Genomic DNA, 25197 nt, shown 5'->3' on the forward strand with positions numbered 1-25197 from the left:
AAGTTGAAAAAAAAATCAACTCAGAGCAGAAAAGCGGTTGACGTCATGCGCCTTTTTTCCATTGTTCAATCGAATGAATGGAGAGGCGGGGCGTCCGTTGTGGTGATGGAACTTTACAGTTGCTTGAAATGTCCGGAGAAAACTTGTGGTGGCTGTGGCGGGTTAACCGAAGCAAGGTCAGAGCGAGCACCTTCTGCATCTACCTGTTTTAAAGTTTCAGCTAATATGACAGTTAACAGCAACTAGAGAGCTTGCGCTATATTCCTTGACTGACATTACAGCTGTTTCGGTTGTTGATTAGCAACATAAAAAAATGCTGCATGCTGCACTTTTCAAAAAGTCAACCGAAAAGGCAACACGGCCCGCCTCGCGTTTTCAAACACGAAAAGCGCGTTCTGTGTGATCGCCTCCTAATTGTGTATTTAAATTTAACAGTTGATAGCTATTCAACCTAATCCAATACATACCTTTCTATCAAAGTTATCTGATATGACCAGGATGAATTTGTTCTGACACAGTTTAACTATACATTCTTGTCATATTTTATTACCATTTTCTAAACTATAGCGAATAAACTGTGATAATATGAGAAATGCTGAAGGTGTCTGAATAAATTTTGGTTTGACGTGACCGTTGCGTCTATGTTATGAAGATCAGATCACATTATAGTACTCATTCGTACAGAATTACAAACTTATTTTCAAGTACTTAAAAAGAATTCTGCTCAGATTTTTTTTCTGATTATGAATTCAAAATTTGTGGGTGTGGGTGTTGTCATAGGTGAGCCTAGGGATTTTGGGCTTATATTTAGACATGGTAATTAAAAAACGATTCTCTAAATCACACACACACACACACACACACACACACACACACACACACACACACACACACGAAAAACACTTGCTGTTTAACACTTTGTGTAAACACTCCATGTGTAAGGTGGCAGGTAAACACCAGAGGTTGCCAGATCCTTAGACCTCTATTTCCTCTCAGAAATTGTGTTTATAATATATTTCAGTATGTCACTGCTAAGGCCACAGCATGGAAATGTAAAGTATTTGTAACCCAAAGCATGGAAGGGTTGAAAGATACAAACAGCGCTATATATAAATAAAAAAATGTTTTCAAATGTTTTCAAATCTAGACATCGAAGGTGTGTAATATCTCTACCTAACAGCATCAAATAAAATGGCAAGAATAATGTAACTGCCATAAACTCGCTCCATTGTCATATTCAACCTATTTTGGTGTTCAATAAACAGATTCCATTGCTGTTGGTGCAGATTAAATCATTGGATGTGTCATCTAGCATCATACAATTGATAAAATCTGGTATCTTTCCAACATCTTCATCCTTTCCCTATTTATCAGAATAGAAGAAGAGACAGGTGTAGAATGTAGTTGTATCTAGTGTTGTATTTGCTGGTTATGGGCTCCCAGAGTAGAAGCTTTTGGTGTACCCTCTCTTGGGAAATACTGTAGGGTGTAGTCGATGGGAATATAGAGATCATCCCGGCCCCACTTTTGTCCTTTCCTGTTTTTCCTGTGAGGTCACTGTTTTGGTTTAGATCAGCTGATGTCACACCCTGAGACCGTTTCTCCTCATCACCAAGCAGCCTTTACCCGTGATCCTACGATCCTTTAACCTTAATGTGAATTGTTTGACCTTTCCTGCACTCAAAGATCCCAACAAGGCCTAATTGGATATCATTTGGTTTTTATAGGTTTAACTGTTTATTTTGACCACAGATCGATCAGTAATTTGAAGCCACCGTGGCATTGCATCTACAACGATCGTGGTAAAAATAACTCCATCAAAAGTCATCCTGAAGTGTGAAGTTAACCCAGGTGTCGTCTCTTTTGACATATCCATCCCTTCTGTCCCGCCCCTTGATGTCCCTGTCCTCTCCTGGTGCTCCTCCTCCCCGACATGCTCCATAGACAACAATAACTAACTCTATATACTTCACCTCCTCTGCACGTGTTTGCAGTAATGGTTCAGGAACCTCAGAAGATTTGTTTTGGAAGCTGGATGCTCTACAGACGTTCATCAAAGACCTGCACTGGCCGGAAGAAGAGTTCGCAAAGCACCTGGAGAGTCGACTCAAACTCATGTCTAGTGACATGATTGAGTCCTGTGTGAAAAGGTGAGACATTGGCATGGGTTAAAAATCCATCACATGGCAAATGCAACAAACATCAAACACAAATGTTATGAATGAATTTTAAACTGATTTATTAATTTGTATCATTTTATTAGTTGAAAAACTACATGAAATCATTGTACGTATCTTTCAGTTGAGTTATTAACAGTAAAGCACTTGTTAAAATGATGATCACTTAAAGGACCTAAGAAATACATTTATATTCATATTCGTATTTTCTGATTTATCTAAAATTGTGATATTTAAAAAAAAACACTATTTTTTGCCTACGTAATTGCTCATGATACAACTCCACCTCCATTAACATAAATAAGATCTTACTGTATTGTTTTTCCCCATGTACACAGTAAAACCATATTTGACAAATGTGTTGGCCTTTCCATTTCTTTCACAGAAAAAAGGGCTAGCAGACTTTGTGTCCTTGCCCACATCTGTAATCCTACTACTTAGTGTTGTTCGAATGTCAAGCAGGACGTCTTGTAGTTTAGCAGCATTTCTCTAGTTGCTGTCCATGCATGATGAAGTCTTTGTGTGCTTGTTGTGAATGAAGTGGGTTGCTGTAACAAGACTTGATTTTAAGCGCTTTGAGAAACTGTAGTAAGTAATGTCATGGTAATTTGCTGATTCAGAAGATGATCTGGCTTAACAAATTAAATAATGCACTGCTTTTCCATTCACACTGCAATCCACACAACGAATGTCTGATGGAAATGGTGACTAAATGTACTGCATATTCGACTTTTTTGCCTTTCAACTATTTTTCTTTATAAGTGGCTACATATAACAATATGGTCATTCCCAGATGTTACTTCAACTGGGTTCACACCAAACACGAATTAAGCATTTTGCGCGAGTAAATTACATACAAAGTCAATGCAAAGACGCGTCTATACGCAAACTCGCGGCAGGCGTGGCCAATGATGCGAATCGGGCGGCACGATTGCCGCAAACACGCGTCAATCTCGTCTTCTGCGAAGGTTGAAAATATCTTTAGTTTTGTTTTTTGTTTATTGAATGACCATTGACCGTCACGTTCTATTCTCAGGTACCAGAGAGAAACCAATTACAGAGTTATATCATTGTTTTTTTCAGAACAAGAGTAGCCTTTGAGTTGAAGTTACAGAAGAGTCCTCGCACCACGGACTTCCGTGTCCCTCAGTCTATATGTACCATGTTCAATGTCATGGTGGATGCCAAAGCCCAGTCTGCCAAACTATGTGCCATGGAGCTCAGCCAAGAGGTAAAGAACACCTTTTCTCTTTTTGCTACACACATCTCATGTTCTCAATTTTCTGTCTCTTTATCATCAGTGCAAATGCACACTTTCTCTTCCACAATTTCCAATAGTAAACATCCTCATAATGTGCTGATCTATTCTGTAATCTCTCTGGTAATGCATGAATTCATCTTATGGACCAATGTAAAGTATACATTATGTATATATGAACCGAAGATATATTTTTAAGCATATATACGCATTGTATATATTTGCAAATCCATTTTTATATGCACAAAGTATTATGTAGCTGAATGATTCACAAGCATGGCAATTTTCCATTGTTACTGAATTTTAATTTACTTTGACTCTGTTCTGGAATGAAACATTTTCTTTTTTCTCTCTTTTGCTCTCTAATTGTTACTGTCACCTCTGCTGTATCTTTCTTTTCATCCTTTATCTCAATCTTGTGAAAGTTTGTTAAAGAATGGGTAAGTGTGGCTAACAATTCAATTGAATTCTCACCCATATGTCCCAAAGGTATAATTAACAATCCTAGCAGTTTTTCCCAGTCCTCTGACACTTAAATTGTTTTGATTACATTACCATATGTGATAGCTGCTCCTGAATATACATGTGCTAGAAGTGAGACATTTCATATCCGTAGCATCTTGAGACAGGTAATGATCAGAACTGAATTAATTACCCAACCGTCTTTATGAGAGACAAAGAGATTTCAGTTTGCGCAGTTTATCCCAGGTGAAAACCCCCAAACAGATGAGAGAGACAGAGAAAAACAGCATGCTGTAGTTTTTACTGATTATGTTTCTTTTTTACAGAGACAATATCACTCGCAAATTGACAATCTCATCGAGGAGACGGTGAAAGAAATGACAACTTTACTTGTGGCAAAGGTAGCGCTTCCAGTAAAAGAATATTCTCAATTTATGTCTTTATGCTTGCATGTAATTGCCTCTTCAAAATGGTTCAGAAAAGTAAAATTAGACTTTGCAAGTGATTCTATTGTAATGTGCATTCAATCCTTATTCATTTTTACATCTCTCTGATTTTTGTGTACATTTTAACAATGATTTGATGTGTGGAGTCATATTGACCCCACAAATGTTTTATGTTTTAATATATAAATTGTTATTTGCTTTTTTACTGACGCTTTACCTGCATAATATTTAAAATAAAATATTAAATAAAACATACAATTAGAAGAAAACATAAGCTTTTGATTTGTACTGTATATGCGATATTTTATTTGATTGCTGAGTTCTCTGAATTAAGTTCCTGCAGAAAGCACAAGTTGTTGATTCTCATAGAGGCTTCAAATTCTTTAAAAAAACAAAAACAAACAAACATAAAACCTCACACCATTAAAGCTCTAGTTCCTGAAGCCATAACTAAAACATAAATATTATGTTCATTATGTTATATTCATGTTATTATCATAGAAATGCGTTTTTACGGACTACTTCCACGATTCAAGATTTAAAAATGCAATCTGGATAGGCCTACTTTTCGGAAGATGTCAAAGTAAAATTAAAAATGTTCAAAGAGCAAAGTAACAGGTTGTCGTTACTATTGTTTTACAAACTCTTTTCAAGGAGTATTGTGTTTTTTAATGTTTATTTATTTTGTGTTACAGTTTGTTGTAATCCTAGAGAGCGTTTTGGCGAAATTGTCACGTTACGATGAGGGCACACTGTTTTCCTCCTTCCTGTCATTTACAGTAAGAATAAATTCTGTCTTCAGTTGGTTTTACTCAGTGCTTAATTTGTCAATTCTGAGGTGCCGGAATAAGGGGGTGTGGCAGATCCGACACTTTAGTGAGGTGGGGAGAAGTAATGGAATGTGCAATCTTTGAGGGGTTTTCTATCTTACTATTTAGATGTTTTGAAAATGCGCATAAGCCTAAATGGAAACGGACATTCGAAAATAATCTCAGAATTATCAAAGAAACTTAACGTGCTAGATGCAGCATTTATCTTGAGTTTGCTTTAGTTCAAATGCGCGTTAAGGTGATGGAAACAGTTTATTCTCATAATGATGATGTTGTGAATATTTGTGCATTTAAACAAAGAAAGCACAACCCTCAACATTTGTGTAGAATTTAGAAGTTTAACATTAAACTTAAATTACACCTGCTGGTTTGTTTCGGCCGTTATAAATAAGCCTAATTTCAGAAGCCTTACGCGCACACACAATTCCAGCATCTCGAACTTGACAGCCTGTTCATTATCAAAATAAAATAGTTATTTCCATTATCATTATTATACGTGCTTTTTAATTCAATATATGCGCGCAAGTGGTCAGCCCAAACGTTTTCCATTAGCGCTTGAGGAGCGGGATCTGCCAAATGAGGTGCCGGATCGGATTTCGGAGGTGCCGGATCCGGTTTATTCCGGCACAAATTAAGTCCTTGTTTTACTGAAAAACAGCCAAGCTTTTATTGAAAATCTTTTACCTGAACTCTTTTAACTTTGTAAAAAAGGCGCTCTGTTTTGAATAGAATATTTGACATATAATTTAATTGTACGCAGGGCTGGTTTAGGGGAGGCTGGGGGGGCATTGCCCCTCCAGATTTTTCTTGGGCCCCTCCAAAAATATCCAGCTGACAATTAAAATAATGAAATACTTAGTATTGTATGATAAATTAAATAAAGATATTAAATAATAATCTGTCAATTTAATCACGTTAAAATTATGCATGCAATGAACTATGATTATATATCTGCCCAACCAGAATATATGATTGCCCCCCCAGTCGAGCCAGACTAGTACCACCCCTGATTGTACTGTACATACAAATTATTCAATTGTATTGTGATTGTGTACGTTTGTTTTCTGCCTTCAAATGTAAATTTTATTTATAGGTAAAAGCTGCTTCAAAATATGTGGATGTACCTGTAAGTAGCACTGATATCTTTTATCAGTTTATTGATCAATTATCAAGCTCATATTTATGCATTGTTTATCTGTTTTTCTAGCCATAGATCTGTTGCATATTCGTGTATTCAATTTAGAAATCATATTCTTACACTTACTACATATACTTACACTAACTTTCATTACATAGTTTTAAAATAAGGCTAATAATTGCTGTGGCCTGCTGTGCAGATGGTCATCTGTTAGCCCCAAACGGCCATTCATATGTATGTGGGAGAGAGCTGTGTATTGGGCTCTATACCCCCGGTAGCAGACAGTGTGATGTGTGTGTTGTGCAACAAAAGAATGTTGTGAGGATGCCACAGGGTCCAATTCGTTTCATGTTGCATTCAGCATCACATCGATGAAGGCTAGAATCTTATCTCCCTCTCTCTCTCTCTAACTCGTGGTCTGCGGGTCAGAGATCTTGTGTTTCCATGGTAATTGTTTGCTTAATAATAAAATGACGTCTGAAATACTTGCTCATTTGCACCCTCTAAAAGAAACACAGACGTGCGAAATAAGTTCAATTTACAGTGTCTGACAATTACCAATTCAGATGACCCTCAGATGCCCGCTGGCACGGGATGTGTTTAATTCCGCACTCAGGCCGAGCAGGGTGCCAAAACACTCCAAATGATTTGTTCAGGGTTCATGTAACTTTTGCTGTTTTGTTTGCTTTGTTCCACTTCCCGGTCTGTTCATTTTAGACCAGAGAGTGACAGCTCATTTTACAAGACTCACATTTTGATAGAAAAAAAATAGGATACGCTTTTTAGCTGCTTTGACTTGTGTCAGGTGAAATGTTATTTGCTAAACTACTAGAAAGCTGGTGATTGATATGACAGCAGCTTGCTGCTCTAAAATGTGAAAAGAAAATAACAATTATCATGAGTGTTAGATTAGTTTGACATTACTTGCTTTAATTTGACAGTGTTTTGTGTCCACAGCTCTATTTCACAAAGTTTTTTTTAAAGCATGGTAGGCAATGGTTGTTCCAAGGAATAGCTATCTTATTTAAGCAACCTCTTAAGATAGCAAATGCTAATGTCTGTTTTACACCGTGCATGTAAGCAACAGCTATTCCAGCAGACTTCAGTATTGCATTTAAACATTTTACATATAAGCATTTAGCAGATGCCTTTATTCAGAGCGACTTCAAGCGACTTGGTTCAAGCGATACAAGCCATTCATGTGCAAGCGATTCATGTGATGCTCTCCCTCTTCTCATTTCAAACCTGAATGACTTTCTTCTGCAAAACACAAAAAAGATATTTTGAAGAATGTTGGCAACCGAACAATGGTGGTATCAACAATGGAAGTGGAATATTAATTTGAAAGTAATATTACATTTTTAGTAGGGCTGTCAAAAGATTAATCGCGATTAATCGCAGAATAAAAGTTTGTGTTTACATAATATATATCTGTGTACTGTGCATAATGATTTTGTATTCATCAACACATACACAACCATGCATATATTTTAAAAATCTAAAAATTAATAAACATTTATATATCATTTCAATTATTGGTAAATATAAATAAATACATGTAAATATTTCCTAAATATGTATACTTGTGTATGTGTTTGTATTTATAAATACAAAATGAATATGCACAGTACATAGACATATGTTATGTAAACACAAACCTTTATTCTGGATGCGATTAATCACGATTAATCGTTTGACAGCCCTAATTTTTAGTTTTATACAACAAAAAATGAATGTTTTTATGTTGTATATATGCATAGTATTCAAAGTACTAATTATTTATTGCTTATTTTAATATTGAATTTTGTAATAATTTCTTCCTCTCTCTCTTTTCATCATCTGCAGAAACCAGGGATGGATGTTGCAGACAGCTATGTGACATTTGCTCGCCATTCTCAGGATGTCTTGAGGGATAAGGTCAATGAGGAGATGTATACAGAAAGGTTATTTGATGTAAGTAATTGCTCGTCTTCTCCCTCTGTGAAGGGGGAGGCCCTCCAAAATGTGACATAACAACCGGCTAGGAGGGATAAGTCACATTTTGTGATCTGCCTCTTATTTTCTCTCTTTCTCTGGTTCTTAATTTCTTTTCTTCCTGCTTTCTTTGTCTCTACCTTGTAATCTCTCTCTGTTTCTCTTGCACTGCTTTTCTGGCTTAACCCTCTCCTCTCTGGTTTGCAGTGCTATGTGTGTTCTGGCTTTAATGTCCCCTTGGCTATGCTCTTCATTTCTAGACCAACGCAAAATTCTGAAGGAGGATTATCTTAAGATGTGTTCTCACACAAAGGGACGTGCAGAACTGACTTAAAGGAACAGTTCACCCAAAAATGAAAATTCTGTTTTCGTTTACTTGCCCTCGAGTTGTTTCAAACCTGTATAAATTTTGTTGTTGTTTGAAAGAATGCTTATAACCAAACAGTTCTTGGCAACCATTCACTGCAATAGTAGAACAATTTGCCTTATAAATGTCTTTGTTCTGTTAAACACAAAAAATATATTTTTAAGAATTTAGGAAAGCAAACAGTTCTGAGGCACTTTTGACTACCGTTGTCATTTGTCCTACTATGGTAGTCAACGGTGGCCAAGAACTGTTTGGTTACAAGCATTCTTCCAAATATCTTTCTCTGCGTTCATCAGAACAAAGATATTTATACAGAGGGTGAGTAAATGATGACAGCATTTTTATTTTTGGGTAAACTGTCCCTTTTAGCAGTTATTGCCATCTGCAACACACATGCATGTAAAGGTAGACATATAAGTATGTGAGATATAAATACAAAGAGTCCAAAATAACTTTTTGCCAACTAGATTTACTAGATCATCTTTATTAATCATTTAATTTGTTTATTTGAGATGTTTTTAGGCATCCTATATGAAGTTTTCATAACGGTAACTTTTTAACTGAGGTAAAGGTTGTTAAAAGATAGGTGCATTGTGACATCATTAAATGAGTGACATAAGCACCTGTTAGAATATGATTTTTACAGTTGGATTTAAAAAATGTATTGTGTTCCTAGCAGGACTTTTATTTACAAACTTTTATTTACTCACCAAAGTCACCAAAGTTTTCATTTTTGAGCGTGAGAATATAAGTATGTACTAAGAAAGGATTAATTTATTTAGGATATCTTGCATTCAGATAAATAGAAAAGCAAAACAGAAACGAGACAAACTGGATGCACTAAAACAGATATTGGGAAGGATTTCATCTTGTTCATTTGAGCTGATAGTCGGGGCGGGGGGTGTGACAAAGGCAACTGCCCTATTTCCGGAGCAAATCTCCCACTAAGGAGATCCAAATAGAGAGAAGCCCTCCAAACCTTGAGCTTATTGTAATAAAGGCTTAAAGAAAAGAATGAGGAAAAGACTGGAGAAAAGAAAGAAGGGTTAAATAAGAAACAGTGAAGGGGAGGGACACAGCGGAGAACACTGTCTTAAGGGATGGCCAGAGCCATCATGTTGGTTATAATCCTTTGACCAGTTTGTTAAGTGTGCGTAGTGGGAGAGGTCTGTTTGCATTGTGTGGCTGAAGACTTGTGTTTATATTCAGAAAGAAAGCCGGAAAAGGAGTGCTGATCTGGAATCAGGTTTCCTGTCTGTTTGTCTCTTTCAAACCCGTGAAAAACTGATCTGAACACAGCGCTCCCATTCTGAATGCTTTTTGAATATGGCTCCTCATGTCATATGTGTTAAAGTCAAGTAAGAGTCCTGATCTTGAATCAGTGTTGACTTTCATACCTTGTCATTTAGTGGAGAGTGAAAACTGACCCAGGATCAGTAGTCTTAGTATGAGATGCTTTAAACATATGAACTGTGAGTTTTTCTGAGAAAGCTGTGAGCTACAGACTGTAAAGTCTATAGTGCTTTAATCCGCTGTCTTTGCTGTGTGGCATCTTGTACTGATAAACATTTTTCTGTTATTTCCTTCGACTTGCAATGCCTAACTATCTTTCTCCCCTCTTTAAGGATGCCTGAAAACATTCTGTTCTGTTTTTCTTGTCTTGTTTGCTCGGAATGAGATGTTGCTTATTTTCAGCTGTTCTGTGCATTTGCTTTTGTTTACTCCAGTGCAAAAATGAAATTTGTCACATCTTCTGTCCTTCTTACCTTAAGCATCCTTTTTTCCTTTTTCATGTCATTTCACCATTTTCCTTATTTTTCCACATCCTTTCTTGCTCTCTCTCTCTCTCTCTCTCTCTCTCTCTCTCTCTTCGCCTAAACCAAAATGAAACTTATCCTTCCTGTCAAGTTGTTCTTTATCACATTATGCCAAGTGGCGTGATTCAGGGTCAAATAATCTTCCTTTGTACATCTACTAGCATGGCCCGTGTCCTTAGAGACTTCGCTCCTACATGCACTTACATGCATCCATCCACATCCAACTCTTCACCTCCCAAACCTCTCACTACTCCCACCCAACCACCGTCAACCCCAGATGGGCACGCATGGCACATCTCTCCCCTCTCTATCCTCTGAAGTGGTTGGGCCTCTGTAGAGCGTTTTCACCAGGCATTTGAAAAAGACAACATGTGTGCATGCATACACACACGCACGCTCTCTCTTTCTCTCTCTCTCTCTCTCTCTCTGTCTCTTGCAAACAAGCACACAAACACTGACGTTGATTCTCACTGTTATGCTAAACAGCCACTCAAATAGCACCACTCTTTATCAGGGGCTCCAGGCAACCTGCTTGAATGTTTTCTTGTTACTTTATCATTTCACTTGTTAAAGATGTCATAACATCCTCCACAATGAGCCATAACACCATGTGCTGTTGTTTTATACCCGCTATACGCACTCGATTTGAAACGGCTTTTGTTATTTACAAGACGTACTGAAGATCGATTATAAAAGAACAATTACATGGGTTTAAAAGAACAGCAGTCCCCCTCTTTCCATTTTTGTTTACTTTATCCATTTTACTTGATTTGAGACATAAATGATACAAGGAAAAATAGAATATGAATATAAAAAGTTTTGAATATAGACTATATTTTATTTAACAACAGATTTGTTAACCATGGGCAGTGATGATTTTTAACCTAAACTCATTGCTGTTTATTAGTTACTTATATGTTGTTAATTTTTATTAGTTGTTTTTGTTAAAGAGTCACTGCATCTTGATATTGGCTAATATCAGCAAGTTACAGTCTGACCTTCAGAAGAGTTACATAAACAGTGTTTGACCTTATTTTTCAAAAATATAATTTTTTTAGACATAACTTACGAAAGGGGCATTGTCTTGTCACTGCATGGGTCTCTTTGTTGTGGTTTCGGATTCCTCTTTTGGTCCGGTATTTGAATCAGCCAAAATGCAGTTTTCACAGGTTTTAGTTATTTTGGCTTTAGTAATTGAAACGTTCTTGATGGCCCTCCTCCCCCTTTTCAACTCTTTATCACTTTTCGATTGTTTTAAGTAATCCTCTTTGAAATGATCTGTTTGGTGGGTGTAGTATAATTGCGTGGTGCTTCTTGGCTGGTTGTCATATTGAAGTATATGTGGCCCACGCTAAGCTTGGGTTAATTGGGGTCAAGGATGCTGATTTCTCATAAACAGAGATGGCACATTGGCCAGAATAAGAAGATTATACTTGCTGTTTGACTTGTTCAAAATATGACTTTCATAACAGTGTTTTATAATACAGACAAACTCACCATATGGGAATAAAAATGAAAACAGAAGAAATTGATTCTCAGTCTTAAACCATGCATAAAAAAATGAAGACTATAAGAATATAATACTAGTCATTTTTAGAGGCTTGTTTACGATTTGCTTAATATATATTTATTTGATATTAAGCAATTTTTTTATTATTTTAATATGATATTTAATAGAGGCTACTACTTACTATTTATTTTATAATAATTTACTTATTATAGACCAATTTAATATAATTAATTGAGATGCACTGATACTAAATTTCTCCACCAAGACCGATTATTTAGAGTAATATCTGCCGATCCCAATTCTGAAGATTAGGTTCATATTTCTTAACTTTCTGAATGTTAATAATTCATATAGGGGCGGTTTCCCGGACAATGCTTATGACTAGTCTTAGACTAAAGTAAATGTTAGAGCTGTCTACACTGAAAACAGTTAGCAGTGACATATCTTAAAATACATCAGTAGCATTGTTTTGTCTCAAAATGCACACAAGTCATGTTTTTTGTAAGGTATGTTTGTAAAAACTACTTAAATGTCCTAATTTGACTAAGGTTTAGTCCTGGTTTAAGATAATCCCTGTCCGGAAAACCGCCCCATAATGATTATTAATATTGAACATCAACTGGTGATGTTTCGTAATGCTTTCTATATACAAAGCACAAATTCATTCCATTTTTCTGTCATCTTTTGATTGACAGGATATATAGGCTGTTTTTAAACTATCGGCTGATTGCCAATAGTGTGAAAAATTGTTTTTATCAACCTATACCGATATTGGCCGATATATCGTTGAATCTCTATTAATTAGTGTTAATTGCATTGATTATTTTTGTCTGAGTATGCTATTGATAATATTCTGTAAAGTTCTTCAAATAGGATTTAGAAGTCGACTAAATTTGGACGTTAACATATCGTTTTCAAGTTTGGACCTTTCATGTCAAAGTTTTCTGGCTGCACAAGGTGTTGACTCTTTTAGGAACCCCAAGAGGCAAATCATGTACCAATAGACGAGATTGAGTACAGCATGGTGGACGATAGAGAAGGGGATAGAAAGGGAGGGGGAGAAAATTAATTTATTTCACTTCGCCAGCCTGTCCGTTCTTGAAAGGAGAGCGGGATTAAGGCAGCTGTTCTTAACGTGAGAGCTCATCTGTCAGATTGGGGCGGAGCCCTGAGATCATTGATTAAAAAAAGCCATCTCCAAATCCAGCGCTTCACTGATACTGCTGTCCCGTCCTGCCTCTTGTGCATGCACGTCTGAGAGCTGACACTCAGATTACACGGGTCAATTATACACTTAATCTGCTTCTAGTGGAGATTGCGGCCTGCCCGCATTGATTGATTTGAAGTATTTCTGTTGACCTTGGCAGTTATCAGATCGGCGAGATTGCACTTTACGGCGACGGATAATGCTGTTTAATCGCTGCGCTGATGGTTACTGAGCTGCAAGAAACAAGTAGAGACTGAAAAATGAGGCGGGTTTAGATTGTGTTCTGTTTCACGGACTGCAACACCACTTCACTGTCTGGGACACTTGGGCACTTTGCAGGTCCAGCTAACCCAAGTGAACAGTTTAATCAACTTGAGCTAGCACACAGAGTTAATACTGTGGCTAACAGAAAACAGTTTAGATTCCAGAGGTCTAAAAGAAAAACAAATCTGATTTTTTCGTATATCGCAAACAAAGAACAGTGACCTACAAATGTGCAGAATGCATGTGTTTAAAAAACAACTACAAAGGATATTATTGTAAACAATTCTTTACCCTTCTTATCCAATTTACTTTGAAGAAAAACAAAATATTTTGAGCACAACAATTATGTTCCGAACACGTTTTTGATTCATGTTTTTATTTTATTCATGTATGTTTTTCAAGCTTCAGATTGCATTTAAATACGATGCGTGCTCATTGTTTTTCTCCCCTGTTAATCCCTTTATTGTAGATATAAACCAATTGAAAAAAAACGAGCTTTAGATGAATAATCTAAATGCTTGTAGGTCAATATTTAAAAAAAGACTAAAAGGGACCCATCCGGTCCTTTCACAGTGTTTAAAACACATTAAAGGGGTTTGCCTCTTTCAGAATGCAGGGCAGATGTTAGAGTTTCAGGTTTCTGATAATTACAGAGTCCGAGATGCTTTTTTTGGTTACTTGCGTAGCCAGCAAACTGAAGCTCATTTAAATAGACCCACACTAACAGCAACAGATTTTCCAATGGGAAACGTAGAGCCAATTGAGTGGAGGTGTATTTTGACTGTTGTGGGTCTTAACTGGTTCTATTAGCACTCTATTGGCTCTCTCCCCCTCTCTCGCTCTCTCCGTGACATACAATTGAGGTATGGTGGCATTTGTTTGATTAACTTGTCTGACAAAAGTGACATCTGCTAGCGGGTTCATGTATACGAGAGGCTCAGCGCGGGTCCGCCTTTGTACATCTGTCAGCACCGAGGCAGAGAAAAGGGGTGAAAAGAAACAAATTGGTCCCAAAAAGCAGCCCATTCACCTTCTGCGCTCCCCCCGTTTGCCCCCGCCCTCCTCGTACCCATTCAGGTGCACCGCGGGGCTCTGAAGTGCTCGCTGGTTTATTCCATTTCGTTCCCCCCATTGAGGCCGAACCCCACAAGTGTTATGCTCCTCATTCCCGCTTGGCTCAATCCTCCCCTAAGCGTTCCTTTGTGAGGAGAATGGTTCACTTTGCCCTGGGACCAAACTCTTTCTCTCTCTCTCTCTCTCTCTTGCTCGCATGTCTCCCTCTCTCCTTTTTATTCCTCAACCCTTTTTCTTCATTGTGTGTTTACTCAATGACACGATCACAGGCTGTAATTCCCGCCGTTTAGTTCATCTCGACGAGCTCCTTTCTTTCGCTGCGTGTTTTTCTAAAGAAGGGCCCTGTTTGGACACTGTTGGTAGTTTAGCTGACAGACACACACAAGCATTTGGCTTCAGTGGCACGAACGCATTCTTTGCTCCGCGGAAGTATGCGTAAATTTAACTATTTAATTACGATAGAGTTTCACTGATTTTGGGGGGTTTTAGGTGCAAAAGGAAAACATTAGAGATACTTAAAAGTGTAACAGAGCTTGCGCGCAAACACTGAGGGCTTGTTCCACTTAAGGTTCTAGTGAGGCGTGTAAATCCTGAGCAGGGTTCTTTTTGTATCCACAACACAATCGCAACCAGTTTGAAGCCTTTTCACTCGCTGAGCCTGAAACTTTATTTTCAATCCCGCCATTCAGAACGCCTATTTCTGGAAAGAAAGAGTCCAGAAAGAGAGAGTGCCGACGCAGCAGCGCGACGGAGGACCGTGCTTAGGGTCGCGTATTCCCTCCACAAAGTTTTTCCGCGAGGTCGCGGGGTCCCGCTGCGGAGAGATAGCCAGCTCGGGGAGGCGTAGGGTCACTGGTGTGAGTTACCATGGTAATTGAGTTCAGTCATCAATGGACCTCCTCTTAGGAGGGATGAGGCAAACAATAACAGGCCAATGGCAGCCGTGAACAGCAAGCAGGTAGGATTACCCCAGCCTTTTGTTCTAAGTGCATAATGTCTTGTAGTCAGATTTAAAGACTCCTCAGCCCCCGGGGCCTCCCTCTCTTGCCCGGCGAGGGGCCCGATTCACTCGCCTGGCCGATGAGAAGGACGAGTGCCCTACAACCTGCTGGCCTGAGAGAGAGCCCACAGACGGCTCTATTAACCATAGACAAAGACGCACAGATGCACTGGCCCTGAGCAAGGGAGAGAAAGGTTGGACGTTCGATCGCAGTTCTACTCACTGGCTTGTTCATGGATTTCGTTTTTGTTTGAGCTGTTTTCTCTTTTTTTCTGAAAGGAGTAAAGGAGAGGAGACAGAAGGATGGGAGCACAGCGAGTATGGAATGGGTCACGGTGGTTTATAAATGTTTAGTCATCCAACAACCTTGGCTAGTCTACTATTGATTTTTTTCTAATTAGTTTTTTGTTTTGATATTTGACAGGTCAGCTTTTACAGTTTATTTATACAGGACCTCCTTTTAGTTTTTCAACAGCTAGTGGGTTTTAAAATAAGGTTCCGTATACTCGACACCATTTTCAACTAAAAACAGAAAATGCGCTTTAGCTGAACTTTTACAGGACAACAGCGTTTTGGGAGTTGAAAATGCAAACACGGGTTTGACAACAAGTTTCAAAGTGCAGTTTTTTACTGCACCACTACGACCAGCAGAGACACATTATTTCTATATGCCAAATTCTAAACCCACTTCCACGCCGACTAAAAGCACTTGGGTAAACCCTGGGTATCCGTATGTGTGAAGACACGTAATCCTTGCTGAAAACAATAAGCAATAGAAACCCAATAGAAATCTTTACAGAAATTGTATAGGTTTCCTTTCCAATACCATTATGAATCATTAGCTTTTCCCATTGAAACCACAACATTTATTTTTGTAGTGTTTTTGGGCTTTATTCCAATAGGATTAATCTACCAAATGTGACCCTGGACAACAAAACCAGTCTTATGGGTCAATTTTTCAAAATTGAGATTTTTACATCACCTGAAAGCTGAATAATTAAGCTGTCTATTGATGTATGGGTTGTTAGGATAGGACAATATCAGGTGGAGATACGACAGTTTAAAACTCTGGAATCTGAGGGTGCAAAAAATCAAAATATTGAGAAAATCGCCTTCGAAGTTGTTAATCGGAGGCACTGTAGCAGGCCATCCACTCACAAAAATAAAGTTTTGATATATTTATGGTAGGAAATTTGCTAAATATCTTCATGGAACATGATCTTTACTTAAAATCCTAATGATTTTTGGCATAAAAGAAAAATAGATAATTTTGACCTATACAATGTATTTTTGGCTTTTACTAAAAATGTTTCTGTGCTACTTAAGACTGGTTTTGTGATCCAGGGTCACAAATATCACCCCACCAATAGAATCCATTTCATACCAGTAGACACCATTACAGTTTCCATTAAAACCAATACAATTCCCATTATAACCATTAAAGTGATAGTTAACCCAAAAATTCTGTCATCGTTTACTCAGCCTCTTGTCATTTCAAACCTGTATGACTTTCATTCTTCTGCAGAACTCAAAAGAAAATATTTATAGAATGTTGTTAACCGGCACCCATTGACTTGCATTGGTTTTGTGTCAATACAATAGAAGTCAATGAGTGTTCGGTTGTTCGTTACCAACTGAATGTTACCAACATTCTTCAAAATATCTTCTTTTGTGTTCTGCGGGAGAAAGAAAGTCATACAGATTTGAAATCAGAAGGTGAGCTATCACTTTAAATCCATTTTAAGCAGGGGTGTTACTTTATGAAGTGACATCGGCAACTACTGGCCTAACATGCATACTATAGTGCACCATTTTTAGTCATTTTCGCAGATGCGAGTGAATGCGGATAGTTTTCACAATGTTGTCGTCTGTACGTGCAAAAGGAAAAACTGCAGTTTCTTAGTTCATTGTTGTCGTGTAAACATACTTTTAAGTAGTTTCACACATTGAAAAGCAATGAAAGTATTACACAGTGGAGTTAAGTTGCAACAGCCCCTCTCTCTTTTACTCTCTTACTGTTTTCATCTCTACCAGCCTGTCGCTTTGCATTAACATCAGCGCTAGAAGCCATCATCGTTCCATCCCTACTGCTAATTGCATACACAGCTGGGTCCCAGCAGGAGCGCTTCTCAAGCAGCCTAGGCCTCAGAGAGCAGGCCTGCTCACACACACACACATACATATAGAGCCTCTACCACCAGCAAGGGCAGAAAGAGGCAGAGTCACAGGTTGCTTGTAATCCCCCCGTACCCCCAACCGACACCCCCCCCTCCTCAGCATTCCTGCTTTTGTAAGAGTGTGTTTTTTGCGAGCCTGGCCCTCGCCAGCCCGTTCTTTCCACTACATCTCACACAAGAGCCGCTAGCCTTCAGGTGTTTTAAGATTTGATAAAAGAGAGTCGCGAGTGTGTGTGTGTCTGTAACGGGGGTGGATGGATGTGCAACCTTACACTGAATTCTGTTTGTTGCCCCCCTGCTAGGCGCTATGGCTTCCTGTAACATGTCAAAGATGAGAGTGTGAACACGAGCTTAGGAGCTCGGGTTTTTCGCGTGTGTGCATGTGCGTGGTGTGGCAGGGGGCAGGAGGTCGCCCAGCCTTTCAGCGCTCCCCACTAGAGGTGTGGAGACCCTGCAGATGTTCACGTGTGTTGTATCAGTAATGATAACACACGTCCAACACACACACGCAGACACGCACAGCATTTGCGCTTTCCAATATCAGATGGATCTCGTTAGATGATCACATATATTTTTTTTGCCATATCCGCTTTTTTCATTATGCACTCAGTCATTATACTCCTGTTTTGGCTAGCAGCTATTGGCAGCTTCCCGCTGCTCAATATCCAAAAAGCTCCACAGTACATAATATGCTCTGGTAGAATCTTCTGTTTCTCAGATGACAGCAGAACAATATCCCACTGCCAGCACTGTTCATTTCACAACCAAGACCAGAGAGGACACGGTCCTAGTGGCCGAGTCTCACCAGTTTGATTTGAAATATTGACGTATCACAACCTTTTTAAGCTTTGTTACTTGACTTAGTTTGATGTATATATGATCAGATGCTCACATTCGGGCCTGTAAGAGGTAGAAGTTAGAAGTTCGTTTTTTTTTAGATTTTCATTTTTGATAAGGACTTGATTATTGTAGCAGTTTTTAGTAACCGTCTTGATATTGAGTCTATATGAGCATTAACAGAAGCATATCATTTACACATTAAAGACAAGACAAAGAGATAGTAGTGGCCAAAAGTGATGTCTGGAGAGTCTGTTTGTACAGTATTTGCTTTTAATGCTCCCTTAGGTTTGATGAAACCATCAAAATATGAGGTGTATGGTAATAAATAAAGTAAAATAATTTGGTTTAGGACAAAATGACAAACTGCAGTGTATCAGGGATTATGCAATATACCTGTATAAAAAAATGCATTGAAAAACAAACGGCATACATTGACTGTTATTTGATCAATTGTTAATATTTTGTTTATCATCTCTTGTTTTAGACTATACAGAAATTATTTTCTTGGTCTTGACATGTTTTGTCATTTTTTGACAAGCCTCCTTAAATTTTTGTCAAAGTTGACCTTCAGTTTACTCTCCAAACAAAACACTTTACAGCATTTTTTATACATTTTACATACATTCTTTGCCATATATTTGAATAAACAAGGAAAGACATCAAAGTTGGACGTCTCTTTTTGCCACTTCTGTATTTGTATGTCATTGCTGTCCTTCTGAAACTTTGGATGTCCAAATTTTTTCAGAAAATGGTAAAACACTGTACTTTATAAATGATTAAATACAGTGTTTTAAAGTTGACTATCACTTTGTAATACTTCTTATTGGTTAGATATTTGCCAAACCCAGTGTCAAACATAAAGGGTGACCAATAATAATGATTTAGGGCAAGAAATAAAATCACAAAATATGGAGATAGAAGGTTTCAGAAAGACTGCAGAGATATGTAAAATATATGCTGACTATAATACACTTGCACTAATGAATTAAAGAGTTTGATAAGCAAATGTGTCAAAGAAAATTACTAAATTGCTAAAAAGATATAAAATGAAGGACAGAGAGCAATAAATGTCGGACATACAGAGTGAGCATGGGAAGAAAGAGTGAGTGTGAGAGAGAGCAGTTGCTCCAGGTCTGGCCTCACTGTGGGGGTCCATCGCGGCCCGGCTGCCCGATCTTTCACAGGCACAGAGCACCAGCCCTCACAGAGCATCACCAAGATCTGATTCACTTACCACTTCTGATGAAACTCCTGAATTGGATCTGTTTGAACACACCTTATCGTCAAAAAATTATTAAAGGGCAACCAAATGATTGAGATTGAGCTTCAGGCTGTTATATTGCGTGTTAATAGAGACTGTGTCCAATGGCATGAGTGCTTTAGCAAGTTGTTTAATGTTACAACAGTAAGACAATTTTTGGACGTCTTACTGATGCCCCTTCTAACCAAATTGGGTCCATAATGCCCCAGATCCCTGGTAACATTATTCATTGTTTGTTCATATAAATGTTCTATTTTCATTAGGCTCTTGTGCATAAATAATTTATCAAACATTCAGTTAGATGATTGCATGGATGAGACCTCATATTGATACTGTCAAGTGTGCTGCAGTTTCTCTTGCGTCTCTGGCTCGATTTGCATCTCTTCCAAACCGTCGAGACTCAGTCAGCTCAGATTACCATCAGCCCAGCTCGATCATAACTAATCAATTAGACTTTAGACACGATTTTCCCCACGGCCCAGCATCTGAAGCCCAAAAGCAAGACACTGTGGTGATTTTCAAGGTGCATTGAGTTCAGTTATTTGCACTGAGTAGAAATGAAGTCCAAAATGTAGATGCCAAGAGAAAGTAAAGAAATGAAGAAGACTAAAAGACCCAAAGCCACAGTTACATTAGCCAGCTCATGGTGACTGCAGTAAAGACAACATCTCCCCTGGGAATGATGGGTGTTTCTCTCTCAATGTGACAGAAAGTGCCACACTTTGAAGCAAAGGCAGAACCTAGGCTATGGGCAGAATTGTGGAAACGTGGGCAACATCTCTAATGATCAATGTCCAAAAGCAAAAAAGTAGACAGCTGACGAGATCTGAAGCTGTCAATTAGCCGTTTCTGGGTGGAGCTGTGGAGACAGGGAGAGGTTTTGGTGAGGATCATGCCTGTGACAGAAGGACGTCCTCCAAGGCAGAGTATTGGGACCTCTTTCATTTACACCCCTTTATCCATATGCCTGAGAAACATTTTCTGTCACTGTGTCTCTTTACAAACCACAAATTTGACAGTGTTCCATTAGAATGCACTTCTTCCTTGATGTCTGGTTGATTTCAAGATGTAGATGTAGATCAGGTTGGTGGGCATATTGGATGTCTCGGATTGTCTTCAAATTATCTGATATTGGTGTTTTTTAACCTTTTTTCTACTACTACAACCACTACCTGCGCTTGTGTTTTATGTGGTGTGTAAATGTATGTTCTGTGTGTGGCAGTATATATATTTGTGTGTCTGTCTTTGCTGGAGAACAATGTATTTGTGTTTCAGCAATGGTACACCAGCACAATGAATCTCTTGGGCACCTGGCTAACAGACCGTATGGACCTGCAGTTACATCTGTATCAGCTAAAAATTCTCATCAGAATTGTAAAGGTAAATACATGAGCATCAATGACCACTAACAATGAAGATTAATGGATCGGTGGATGGAATAGATACAGCCGCTATAGATTCAACATTGCACAAAAATGTGCAGGAAGAAATTGTAGCACTAAATGTACTTGTAAACACGAGCTATGAAAACACACAGTACCAGCCAGCCAGAATCAGAGGAGCCAAGTGAAAGCAGTCTCCGGTTTGCTCAGTTTTTCAGCAAGATCAACAGGATTTCATAGTATGGCATTACACATTTATTTCTGTGCGATCATATGGCGTTTGCAGATGTATCTCACAGACGGGGTTTTTATGTTAGTCGAGTATGAAGTCAGGAATTTGAGCAGACTTTATTACTATCAGTCATCTGAGAAAAGTCTATGTCTTTTGACCAAGATTAACAGATCATAATGCAGGTAACCCAGTGTTTCATATTCATATTACACGTTAGCATTACACATTTCCAACAATTCCCAATTCAAAATCCATGGTATTGCCTAATAGAGGGTATGCACGTGACGTCACTTTCCCACGTTGAACATGCCAAAAAATGCTCCCTTGAGTGGCAAGACACTCAGCAAAATGGCTGCATACAATATCAGGAAACGCAATTCCGCGCAACACATCAGTGTCCAAGGACACCTGGTTCCTTTGCAAGTCGTAAGGATCACCGTTGAGTCCAACTGCCTTTAATTTCAGCAAATAATTGCGTGTTTTAGTCCTGGTTTCTTTGTTTCTCCTATTGAAAGCAGACATTTTGCTGCGTGTTTTACCACTCAAGGGAACGTGTCCTGGCACTCAAGGGGGCGTGTCCCGGTATGTTCACGTGGGAAAGTGATGTCAATGCATACCCTCTATTCTAAGTAATGGTCACCAAAGTACATACATAGGTAAAATAACACAATTGTGTGATAATCTCATGTAATGAAAGTCTTTTTTATTTCTATAACCATTCCAACGATCCTCTCCAATCTTGCAGAAAAAGTATCGTGATTTTCGACTACAAGGCGTGTTGGACTCTACCCTGAACAGCAAGATGTATGAGACAGTGAGAAACAGACTGATTCTTGAAGAGGCTACAGCATCTGTTAGAGAGGGAGGGATGCAGGGAATATCCATGAAAGACAGCGATGAGGAAGATGACTAGATCCTTACCGATACGGGACAATTCAGACAGCCATGTTTATAGTGGCCTATATTGATGCATGTACACTTCTGTCCATCACTTGTACATGTCTGGATGTTAACGTCATGTTTAATGACAAACAAGGGACCAACTTAAATTAAAATGATAGAGCAAAAATATTGCGTTATTGTGTTAAATATATTTGTGTTAAATATATTTAACACAATTAAAATCAGATTATAAAACATAATGTAAAAATGGTATATTAACCTTAAGTTTTGTTAAATTAAAATGAATTGACGCTGTTTGATGTTCTTTGGGGAAAAGTAAAAATGTCTCAAATTCATTACTAAATGTTTTTAAGCAATATGAAGTATCATAGTAAACGATGTTGTGTGAGATGGTAAAAGAATAATGCTCGTTGTTTCCCTGTTTCATGTAAATCTGTTTGCTGCTTCTTAAACGTATTGTAAATACATTATGGGTACATAACTGTGCATAGACCTATTGTTTCTAACAAAGTGTAGAAAAACTGACATGACTTGTGTTGACTTGTTGAGATGTTTATTTATTCAGTTTACTTCCACAACAAGTCAATAATCCACAATGTGCTTTTTCACTCGAAATGTTTAGGACACTTTTTAATGAGTTATAGGAGAGGTGACATGTTTGTAGGAGTAGTTTAGAGATACAATATATTCCCATATCTTATTTGAGTAATACTTTAATTGACGTCAGCATTTTTATGTTTTTAAGCCATTTATAAATGAAAAATATAAAAAATATATTTATTCTGTATATGGAACAAACTGGCGAGAAAGTGATTCGTTTGTACCCTTCAGTCTTATTTTAAAACATCCTTCTAATTCAGAAGCCTCTAAACGCTTGCCAGTTTCCATCATTGACACTGTTGTTTTGTGTGTAGTATATTGCTTTCTATTCCCCTCTGTGCAGTAGATGCATGTCCCAGTTGTCAGAAAACTTTTCCAAAAGCTTTTGATTTTGTGGAAAGTAACTGGTGGATTCATATTGCATTTGCCTTATGTACACCCACAGTTGAAATGCAAGAATCCAGGCTTACACAAAATAAAAAATAAACTCTTTGAATCTCTTATTTGTTCTTCAGGAATTGTAATAATAATAAATATCACATGGTTGAAGTCAAGGCAAAGGTCCGTGAACATCATTCACAAATCCGTGAAGAGGAATTTCAATAAATCATAAATATCTTTACAAGTAATTGAAGTAACACAATCTTCATTGTTGAAGTATTTTTAAACCTCATAATGCGGTACTTCAACTGAAACACACCACAAAAAAGAAAAGGAAAAAATCAGAGATTGAGATTAACATTTTGGGATTAAGTCATAGCTCATCTTCAGTGATGTTGCAAAACAGAAGATTTAGCAAAGATGACATAGAGCAGTCCTGGGGCAGATCTTCTGAACCAGATTAATGTTCTTCATAAAACATGTCCAAAACAAATCTGTCTGGCCTTCAAGACAATATGTATTATACAAGGGATTAGATAATAATACGGAGACAATTTAAATGAAGATTGAAGATTAATTTTTTTTCATAGCTTGCTTGAAAACAAATCTTGAAAACAACAAAGGTTCTACAGTAGGCTATATGTAAAAATACACCCCACATTTTATAGACATTGTATAGAAATAATTGAAAACCTTTTCGAACAGTATATCTGTTGTCTAATGCCTATTTCTATAAATTGCTTTACTTAAATAAAGGCCACAGTGTATGTTGCAATGATATACATATATGTTGCATTAAGTTGACACGCATCAAAATTGTGTAATATATGTGATTACATTTTAATAGTCATCTTATTGAATGACATTGTATGTACTGGCTATTGAAACATTGTTAGGCATAACTAAGGTGAAGTGTTTCATTTACCCCCCTGGAGCAGCTGCTATGGCCAATAATGCATCACCCAGAGCAAGAGAAAGGAATGGAAAAGCTTTAACTAGATGGAAATTGCCTTTTCATCTCTTTGCTCGTTCCGATCCGAACCCACAGATACAATTTGGTCTGTTCTTCGGCGCAGGGGCGCAGGGGCACAGGGCAGGGAAAGACAAATGAGACGGACCCACGGTTAGAATATGTTCCCGTGGCCTGCCGCTGTGACCTAATTGTGGGAATGTACGCTTTCTCCGAGGTGGCACTCTCGCTCTGATTTCTGCGTAATGAACAGAGAAAGAAGGAAATGTTCCGTCTCCGTGCACCGAGTGCCAGAAGAGCCGGCTCGGTATCAGACATTTAATTTCCTCATAAATCCTGCCGCAGTGCAACAATTTTGAGAGGGAGAGGGCCCGGCGACAGATTAATAGGCAAGGAGATTTATTCTGGCACGATCTGAGCTGCTTTGGCTTTTAAGCCTCAATCAGGTTAGGAAATAGGAATGATAAGTGTATCCAAATAAAAGATTCTCCAATTGACCGTCGCAACAAGAACTGGCCTCAGGTTCACACTCGCATCTGCGCGGGAGAGGAGTTTGGAGACGAGGAGGCGACTTCAAGCACAGCGTGACCTCCGAATGATTGCTGCGGGCAAATGAAAAGCAGAAATTGCAAACACTGATACGCAAAGAAAACAGTGAAAGATTACATTTGTGTCAACATTGTTTTAGATTTAAACGTTTCGATTCGCGGCCCACGGTGTGTAGTTTCGCTCCGCGTAGCGGAACAGATGTCATTGTGTGATGAGACAAAACGAAGCATGACTCTCACCTAGGCTGTTCTCAGAAACGCAACCGCGCGCGTATTGGGGGATTTGGTGCCAGCTTGCATCTCCAAGTAAACCCTCTAAGTAAACAGGTAGATGTCATATCACTTGAACAAGGACAATTTAAAGCCTCTTATGTTTTTT

At 38.2% G+C, this 25197-nt stretch overlaps 1 protein-coding gene across 1 annotated transcript in view; it reads left to right on the forward strand.

Moving 5' to 3' along the window:
• The window catches only part of cadpsa (Ca2+-dependent activator protein for secretion a), a 105874-nt gene extending 82097 nt beyond the window's left edge, over positions 1 to 23777 (forward strand). Inside the window, 8 exon segments of the mRNA XM_057362768.1 lie at positions 1995 to 2150; positions 3261 to 3408; positions 4224 to 4298; positions 5039 to 5122; positions 6267 to 6299; positions 8157 to 8264; positions 21078 to 21182; positions 22162 to 23777. Coding sequence (XP_057218751.1) covers positions 1995 to 2150; positions 3261 to 3408; positions 4224 to 4298; positions 5039 to 5122; positions 6267 to 6299; positions 8157 to 8264; positions 21078 to 21182; positions 22162 to 22329 — 877 coding nt within the window. The 3' untranslated portion in view covers positions 22330 to 23777.
• Positions 23778 to 25197: the final 1420 nt, after the last annotated feature.

This window comes from Triplophysa rosa, linkage group LG20, assembly GCF_024868665.1.
Source record: "Triplophysa rosa linkage group LG20, Trosa_1v2, whole genome shotgun sequence".
Classification (NCBI taxonomy): domain Eukaryota; kingdom Metazoa; phylum Chordata; class Actinopteri; order Cypriniformes; family Nemacheilidae; genus Triplophysa; species Triplophysa rosa.